Source organism: Sapajus apella, unplaced genomic scaffold (assembly GCF_009761245.1).
Source record: "Sapajus apella isolate SASKATOON/1434 unplaced genomic scaffold, GSC_monkey_1.0 scaffold35, whole genome shotgun sequence".
NCBI classification, from domain to species: domain Eukaryota; kingdom Metazoa; phylum Chordata; class Mammalia; order Primates; family Cebidae; genus Sapajus; species Sapajus apella.
Window position 1 is genome coordinate 19,575,163 of NW_022436975.1, and position 9,672 is coordinate 19,584,834.

Here is a 9,672-nt window from a genome sequence, read left to right on the forward strand (position 1 = left end):
CTTTTCACATAGTCCCACATTTCTTGGAGAGTTTGTTCATTCCTTTTTACCCTTTTTTCTCCAGTCTTGCCTTCCCGTTTTATTTATTTCATTGAGTTGATCTTCGACCTCTGATATCCTTTCTTCTGCTTGGTCAATTCGGCTTTTGATACTTGTGCATGCTTCACGAAGTTCTCGTGTTGCATTTTTCAGCTCCATCAATTCACTTATATTCCTATTTTGTCCATTCTCGTTAGCATTTCGTCAAATCTTTTTTCAAGGTTCTTAGTTTCTTTGCATTTGGTTAGAACATGTTCTTTAAGTTCACAGAAGTTTCTTACTACCCACCTTCTGAAGTCTGATTCTGTCATTTCATCACACTCGTTCTCCATCCAACCTTGTTCCCTTGCTGGTGAGGAGTTGTGATCCCTTGTAGGAGGAGAGGTGTTCTGGTTTCGGGTGTTTTCATCCTTTTTGCGCTGGTTTCTTCCCATCTTTAAGGATTTATCCACCTGTCGACTTTGTAGTTGCTGGCTTTCAGATTGGGTCTGAAATCTTTCAGATTGACGTTCTGTTTGTTGATGAGGCGGTTATTTCTGTTTATTGGTTTTCCTTCTGACAGTCTGGACCCTCTGCTGTAGGTCTGCTGAGGTTCACTCCAGGCCCTGCTTGCCTGGGGTTCACCTGCAGCAGCTGTTGAACAGCAAGGGTTGTTACCAGTTTTCTTCTTCTGCTATCTTTGTCCCAGAAGGATACCCGCCTAGTGTCAATCTGATCTCTTTTATGAGGCGTCTCTTTGGATATATGGGGGTCAGGTAGCTGCTTGAGGAGACGGTCTCTTCTTTATAGGAGCTCAAATGGTGAGCTGTGAGCTCTGTTGTTGTTCATTCAGAGCTGCTGGGCAGGTACTTTTAGGTCTGCTGCAGCAGAACTCATATACTGTTTTTTGTTCCCGGGTGCTCTGTCCCAGGGATTTAGGGCTTTATTTATGAGTTTCTGTTATGCTGCTGCCTTCTTTTTTTTTTCCTTCAGACCTGCCCTGCCCAGCAAGGAGGCAGCCTAGTCACTGTCTGCCTGTAGAGGCTTTGCTGAGCTGCTGTGGGCTCCGCCCAGCTGCTGAGTGAACTTCCCTGCAGTCCTGTTTATATGGGTGTAGTTAGAACTGCTTTGGTGATGGTGGCCCGCCTCTGTTGAGGCGGAGTCTCTGCTGTGGCGGGTTGCCTTGGCAATGGCAGGCTGCCTCAGTAATGGCGGGCTGCCTCGGTAATGGCGGACGCCCCTCCCCCACAGAGCTGGACTGTCCCGGGTTCAGCTGTGCTTGCTGTGAAACTCTCAATCCAGAGTTTCTGGTTGCTGTTCTTTTGTGGGGGTGGGGCCAGCCGAGCCTGATCGCCTGGCTCCCTGCCTCAGAGCTTTTTTTAAGTTGGTGTTCCAGTCGCCTGTTGAAGAGGCGCCGGGGTCTGTTTGTTTTCCCCTGCGGCCACTCACTGTGCTGGCTTAAACAGCGGCACTGAGGTTTGTGGTGTTTTTTTTTTTTTTTTTTTTTGGCCCTGGAATCTACTGTCCTGGTTCTCTGCTCAGTCCCCTTTTTGAACCGGCGAATCGGCGACTTCCCGTGGCTCCATTCGCCAGCCTAAAGGGCCCCGGACCGGTGTATTTTGTACGGAGAACCGCGGCTCCGGGGCGCCGACAAAGCAGCCGCGCGGGGCAAAGCAGCAGCGCCGGCCGGCAGAGCCGCGCTGGCCAAAACAGCCGCGCTGGCGACCGTGGAGCTCCTCCACCCAGGAATTTCCTAATCTGTGGGCAATAAAAACGTGGCATCCACTCACCCTCTGTGCTTTCACTGGGAGCTGCAATCCTGAGCTGTTCCTAAACGGCCATCTTGGATCCTCCTCCGATACTTTCAAAAGTATTTTTCTTAGAGCCATCCTCTGGGAAGGATTCTGAGCAATGCTGACTTACTCAAGGGGACATAGATAGGAAAGGGTGAAGATAAGATTTAAACTCAGGTCTAGCTGAATATAAAATCCATCCTTGTCTGCATTTTGCTGCAGAATGTATGAAATGACCACCAAATCAACAAGCCATTTCATTCTAGTTGAAGTAGCACTTAACCAATAAGTGTTCTATAGAATTTTTAAAAGTGAGTGTTATATTAGAATATATTCTAAAATAGCTTTGGTAAATATCAGGTTAAATCATTTTTCTTAGTGTAGGACTTCTAAGAATCTTTAATGTGCTGTTGTATATTTTGATTCTTCAAAAATCAGATATAGTATGATGTTGTCCAAAATTATTTGACCAATGAACCATTTGTTTGTGAATCATCTAGATTAATATCTTGTAGGGCTAGTGTTCTAAAAGATGCCGTGGAAAATTTGGACTTAATATATTTCCTTTTTTTCAAGACATGTGGAATTACTTATCATCTTTTTTATTTCATCTGCTTTCACCCTGTTTTATTTTGCCACTCTTTTGAACTAGAATAGTCATGCCCCATTTCCCCAAGATGCATAACTTTCTCTTTCCTTCAAAGATAGTCTCATATTCTTCTGCCTCAGGGCTGGGTTCAGAGGAATCACATTTAGCCTGTAATGCTATGAACCAGACAATATAGTGTGTGTACACATATATATGTGTACACACACACCACACACACACACACACACATATATACACATACACAGACATACACATATATACTATGCCATGAAATCATATAGCTTGATAATGTACTAATTTATAATTTTGTAGCATCACAATAAGTAGCATGTACATGTCTGGGACTGAATAAGCTTTGCTGGGGCACAGTCTGCAGAGCAGACCATGGCTTTCCTGCCTGACGCATGCTGGGCTTCACAATTATGACTGCAGTTTATAAGGGATCTTCGCACAGACCACATACATACCCAGAACACTCTCTAGAGGGGCATTTTGCCTTAGATTTTATTGGAAAACTTACCAGAAGTTTAAGTGGAAAATGGCTGACTAATGGAATGAGGATATACACACTACTAAGCAGTCAAAATATAGAATTCTAGCACTGTACATACTATAAATATAGTTTTGATATTAATTTCAATTAATCTTCACTAGAAATTTGTTAAACCACTAGGAAATGATATTTAATAAATTATTTTTCCTGGCCTGGCATATTATCTCTGTTTCTTTCGTTGTGCAGGTTCTGCTGATCTTCTTCTTTGCGTTCCATGCTCTTCTTGTCCTACACTGGTCTACTCTGGTATGTTTGCTCAGGGCACTTAATATCAATGTCAGTTAATGACGGGTACTTTCTAAAATTGCTCAGGATTTGTATTTTACAAAATACCTAGTCCTCATGACCTCTAATGAGAATAGGTTTTTCTCCAAGTACCCTGCATAAGATTATAAGATTTCTTCTCTCTCTCTCTCTCTCTCTCTCTGTGTGTGTGTGCGTGTGTGTGTGTGTGTTCTATAGGTTTCAGAGTTCTCATTTAGTCTCCATTCTTCCTTGCTAAGGTGGGAGGATGGGTGTTTTAAACCCTTTCTCCATGACAGGAAAAATAATATCTTCTAGATAGGTAAGAGCTAAAAAACATATTCTCCCACATGTAGGCCATGGACAATATGATGCTATTATATATTCCCTGCAGTTATAGCATCACAGAATAATTTCACATCCATGAATGTGAGGCTACTGTATGAACTATATACACAAAAATAAAAAAAAAAACACTGTATCATCTCTTAAGTATGTTTCAGAGAAAAGCAAAGGTGTTGAGTTTATCCTTACCACTCATAGAATCACAGAATATTAAACTGGAAAGAACTTAGAACCGGCTACTTCTTCCCTAATCTAATGCTAGCCTTTTCTCTGCAATATCCCTACCAAATGGTCACCCAGACTCTGCATAAACACATTGATTAATGGGGAGTTTACTGTTACTGCTGGCTGCTAATTCAGTTTTGCTCTGCTGTAATTGCTCATTGACTCAATAATTCTGCATTAGGACATTACCTAAATAAATAATTTCTTCAATGCAGTATGATATAGCTATCAGAATATTATGTTCATTGCCACATGTTTTATAATAAAGCATGAAAATGTTTTTTACAAGAGAACATGGAAAGCATGTAAAAAATAGAAACAACCTAATAATCAAAAAAAGAGATTGATTTAAAAATTGTAGCAATCTGCATATTAGAAAGCTATGAATCCATAATGAAGGATGAGGTATATATTATTAAATATTGGTATACAACATGTATCTATATGGTTATATAGGTACCTATACCTCATGTGGTTCTGTTCCTCAGCCCATCAAGAACACTTTGTATGATATACAGGCATACTGCTGTTTAGTTCAAGAGCTCTAACAAGTAAATCACTCATGTGATTCATATTTAAAACCTATAATGGATCAGGAACTACTGTCAGAGAATAGAACATATCATTATCATGTGTGATACAGCACCTATCATAGGTCTTCTCATCATGGAACTTACTAAATTGTGGAGAAGACACACAGTGAACAGCTACTTACACAAAATGCTGTTGATGGTGATTATAGAAGCATGAGAATGAGTATGTGCATCAGGAAAGTTCTAGCTTGACTAGTAGTCAAAGGGTCAAGAGAAAGTAATGTCTAAGGGTAAAGCATAAAGGAATGAAAGATGTAGTTGATAAAAGAGTTAGCTGGGGTTGGAGTAAGTAAAGCATTCCAGATAAATAAAAAGTGTGCAAAAACAACCAGATTCTCTTTCCCTCTCTTTCTCTCCCTCATTAACTTTGTTTCCTCTCTTTCATCAAATAAATATTTATTAAGCAAATGCCACACACAAAGCATTCTTTTAGGTCCTGTGAGTAAGATTGAGATTGAAGGTCTTCCTTCAAAATATTTATGGTAAATCAAAATATTAAATATAACTATGATACGAAGCAGAAAAAAAAAAGTAAAATATTCTAGAAACTTGAATATTTTCCCTTGCCATCTGTATTAGTCTGTTTTCACACTGCTATAAAGACATACCTGAGACTGGATAATTTATAAAGGAAAGAGGGTTGAGTGCCTCACAGTTCAGCATGGCTGAGGAGGACTCAGGAAACTTACAATCATGGCAGAAGGCAAAGAGGAGGCAAGGCACCTTCTTCACAAAGCAGCAGGAAGAAGTGCAGAGTGAAGGGGGAAGAGCCCTTTATAAAACCATCGGATCTCCTGAGAATTCACCTCCTTTCACAAGAACAGCATGGGGGAGTTCATACCCATGACTGAATTACCTCCATCTGGTCTCACCCTTGACACATGTATATTATGGGAATTGTAATTGAAGATGAGCTTTGGGTCAGGACACAAAGCCTAACCACATTGCCATCTAATGTGATTAGAATTTTATACAGATATCAGAAATTGACATATCGGCTACAAATATGATTAATAGAGGTAGTATTCTAATGTCAATATCATTGTAAAGGTTCATTGGAATAGAGGAAATCATTAAAATATCAATTTTTCTTTTTAATATGCTATAATGTAGACATGTTATTAAGCACATTTTCTTTTGTTTCATTTCTCCTCTGCAGGTTTGTGAAATAGACAGAAGAAGTTGGAAGTGGTCCTTAAAGAAACTGCAGTTATTCAAATCCTTATCTATAGTTCTAATTTTATTTACTATGTGTAATCATTTAGAGAATGGTTATTTTTATAATCTCAATAATAAACAAGTACTATTGTAACCAGGGGGTGCTGAAGTATGTAATCAGAGAATATTAATCCTACCAAAGGATTATGGGGTGGTCAGGAGGCCTGCAGCCTTTTGGCATGGTTAGTGTCTTGGGTTTAGATTACTTTATACATAGTTATTAAGATTAATATTTGATATATTAAATATTGCCTGATTCAAATAACTTTGCTTAAAATTTTTCTGTATTTTAACTTGTCTAGGGTTTTCTACTTCTATTTTTATAATATTTTCTCATTTTTTAGATTAATAAACATTATACTTATCCACATGTGCCAAGATGTGCCATTTAGGTCTCCGCAGATGTTAGCTGTTTGGTATCATCACCTGCCATACATGTTGTGTGCGGCAGTAAGAAGTATATTCTCCACCACTGCCCCTTCTCATGATTATTTTCTCTATTCCTATCAAAACAAATAATTGATATGTTAATTCAATAAAGCAAGCCAATAAGGAATGAAATGCATGGCCCAAAACATAGACAATAAAAATCGTTTGACCATTTATCCAATTATTGAACCCAATTAATATTATTCATTTTAAATTTAATATATGCTTGCTTTTGGAATGTGTTGTGCATTGATGCTAAGTGAATGGATCTAAGTAAATCTATTGAGTATCTCTACTGTCTGTTTTATTTGTCTTTTAATCTGAGTTTTCTTTCTGGACCTTTACGACTTAAGGTTAAATTATAAAACTATGTAACTCTCAAGGAAACAAATGTTAAAGGCCAGAACATGGATAAATAATAAAAAAATTCAGATTGTACAGATTAAGTCAATTCCCTAAATCAAGTAATATAACAGTTTTTCTTCTGTTAATATTTTCTTTTGTTTAGAAACTCATGTAACTCATTTTCATAAAACTTTTGTGTTTTATAGGTAGAAAAAAGAAAGGTTTAGAAACAGTAGATTTTTTAGTCAGAAAGGAGAGAAGTCAAGACAGTAAGTTCATGGGACAAGAACACTCCTCTATTGAAAAATCCTTGCCATGAGGAATATTTCTTCAAAAATGTTCACCTGAGGATCCAAATGGTTTTTCTATTGGAAATATTTTTTCTTTAAAATATGTCACCCCTAATGCTTTCATTGGAGCCACACTTTCCTCCAACCATTGCCTGGTGGGTTTTCATCCTCCTTTTGCTCACTGAGATTTTCCTGGAAATAGTTGCCCTACTAAGTGCCTCATCAGCCTCAAGAATCGGATTCCCAAGGATATCAGAATGTGTATTACTGAAGGTGCTGTCAAAGATAAAGAAACCCAGACACTAAGGGAAGTGGTAAAGACAAATTTTCATTAGTCATTAACTATTGCAGTAGAGAAGTAGATCCAGTGTGAACTGAACAGAACTTTGATTTGCACAGAGGTGACCAGACCTCATAGAAGAAGAATGAGGAGCTAGGGAGGGGGAACAGCAAGAGCTTGAGCAGAATCAGGGAAGTGGACATTTACAAAATGTGAGAAAGTGGAGTTGATCCACGTGGAGCTATCTGGGTTTGCTAACCGATGCTTATCAAAGTCAGATTCCTACCCTCCCTCAGAGACTGGGAGACAGGGACCCTATTCAGGTGTTGGCTAGAACAAAATAGTAAAATTGTTTTACAGCCTTGAGCTTTCTCAGTCAGGAAGTTATGATTCTGGAGTCATCATCCCAAGGACATACCCTTGAAGTGTTAGAAACTACGTTAGTATTTGTTGAAGTCATTTAATGTGGGGGTTGGGGTAGATGAAATTTGTTTATCTGACAGTTTTTCTAGGCCAAGGTTGAAGGTTAGTTGAAAAGAGGACTGAGAGGAGCCTGGCTGGTGTTTAATCAACGAGAAAATCTTCATCAGCAGCTGTGAGGCAGGACACACACACACACACACACACACACACACACACACACACACACACACGTGCGCGCGCGCGCGCGCGCGCGCCAATCTCTGCTCTCTTTTGTCAATGCCTTTAACCATTTTCGGAGGCCAAGGACAGAGGCCAAAGCTAGTGAACAGCTAAGTACAAAATCAGGAAATTTCTCCAGGTTGCTTCCCGATCTTTCGTTTCAAATGTCACACATGAAACCTGAATTTCTTGGCACCCCTCTTGGCTCCCATTACTCTTTTTGCCTCTTTTGGGTTTCTTGACATAGCTCCAGATTTACTGCAATGATGAAGCTTGCAAAACCTGCACTAAAAGAGCTTCTCAAAATGCTCCTCTGTGTGTCCCTGAAGGGGGCTGAAGTAGCTTCTGACTTTCTGGACACAGAGATCATCACAGTCTAGTGAGGGAAACATACATATGAGCATATAATTTAAGCAAAATGTTGTAGTGTGATATGACAAAGACATTTACAGGCCAGAGTACTGTGTGAATATAAAAGAACACTTGTGAATACATCTTGGACCTAGACTTGGAAGTGAGTGAGTTGTGGGGTGGGTAGGAAGTCAGAGAAGGCTTCCTGGAAGAGATGATGCCTCAGCAAGTCCTTTAAAGATGAAGCAGAGTCAATGGAACAATGAAGATAGGTAGGAGGGTTTTAGTGGGAGCAACAGAATAAACCCAGTACAGATGTCTGAGTGGGTAGAGTTTGCATGGCAGTGAGTGGAATAAATGCACGATATTCATTACTAGAGCAGATACAGTGTGATATGATGTAGTAGTTGATGGGTAGAGAAATGGGCAGGGATTGGGCTACGGAAATTCTCATATGCCACCTTGTAGGCTTCAACTCTGGCTGTTCAGCAGAGTCCCAGATGCTCAGGCCCTACTCTCTGGGATTGAGAATTCAGTAGGACTGAGAGGGATACCAAATCCCTATTTATGAAAATCCTGCTCACTTGATTCTTTTGAATAGCCAAGGATGAGAGCCATGGCTGAAGAGAGCTACCAAAGATTTTCAGCAGGGGAGAGGAGTGACACTATTGGATGAATAGATTAGCTCACCTTGGTAGCTGTGAGTAAAAATGCAGGAGTAGGAGAAACAGGAAGTTGGCAAGCCTGGAAATAGAGAAACTGGTTAGGGGGCTGTTGTGAGACCTAACATAACATGACGAAGGTCTATTTAAGTTTTTATTAGGGCAAAAGATAGTAAAGGTTGAATGGTTGTTTGGATATTCCAGAAACAAAGGAACAGGTAGGACCAAAACGTATTTAAGGGTGGTTCTTGTGGAATTATTGCACATAGAAGGAAAGGGTAAGGTAGTTTTCAAGTGTGCCTCTTGAATCTATGGCTTGGACTGGGAGTGGTGATAGGACAACAGAAAAAAAAAATAAGACAATAGAAACAAAACAAAAGCAAACAAAAAAAACGGGAGATTTGCTGCTGGAGGTGTTAACTTGGAGCTGCCTATAGGACATTTGATCTAAAATGTTCAGTAAATACAGGGGCCAAAGTGCAATGCTGAAGATACAGACATGTCATTCATATGTATATATGGGTTTGTGAAAATGATGAAATTGTGCACATTGCCTGAGGAGAGCCTGTGGCTTGAATAGATCTAGCCTCTCTAAGGATACCTAGGTTTAGAGGTCAGGCAAAAAGAGAGCAACAAAAACCAACAGAAAAGAGCCAACAAAAACGTCTCTGGAAAAATAAAGAAAAAACAAGAAAGAGGTGTCACAGCTACTAAGAAAATAGAAAATAACGATTTTATGCTTTTTTCATAGTAATTTTCCCAATTAGATTCAAATCTCCATCTGACACTATACGTACTATATTCTTCCTAGAATATACTTCCATTGAAAATGGCTTGTTCTTCTTTTAGCTGGAAGGCCAAGTAAATGTTCACCTTGGATAGAGCCTCTAGGAATGAGGCAGGCAGGAGCTGTGACTATCCTTGTATGATGTCACTACCAGGGTGCACCCAGACAAAGAAAAGAGAAAGGTCTCATGGGCTGATTATTGCTCTACCTGGTTTCTTTAGGAGAAGGGAATATCTCATCCACAGAATGTTAGATTCCTCACCCTGCTTCATTTAAAACTTACTCAAC

At 39.6% G+C, this 9,672-nt stretch overlaps 1 protein-coding gene across 2 annotated transcripts in view; it reads left to right on the top strand.

The window, feature by feature from the left end:
* CUNH8orf34 (chromosome unknown C8orf34 homolog) overlaps positions 1-7,860 on the top strand; it is a 442,661-nt gene extending 434,801 nt beyond the window's left edge. For both annotated transcript variants that reach the window (XM_032296290.1, XM_032296289.1), the window contains 2 exons: positions 3,161-3,220; positions 5,540-7,860. In XM_032296290.1, coding sequence (XP_032152181.1) covers positions 3,161-3,220; positions 5,540-5,547 — 68 coding nt within the window. In that variant the 3' untranslated portion in view covers positions 5,548-7,860. The remainder of the gene's footprint in view (positions 1-3,160; positions 3,221-5,539) is intronic.
* The last annotated feature ends 1,812 nt before the right edge of the window (positions 7,861-9,672 follow it).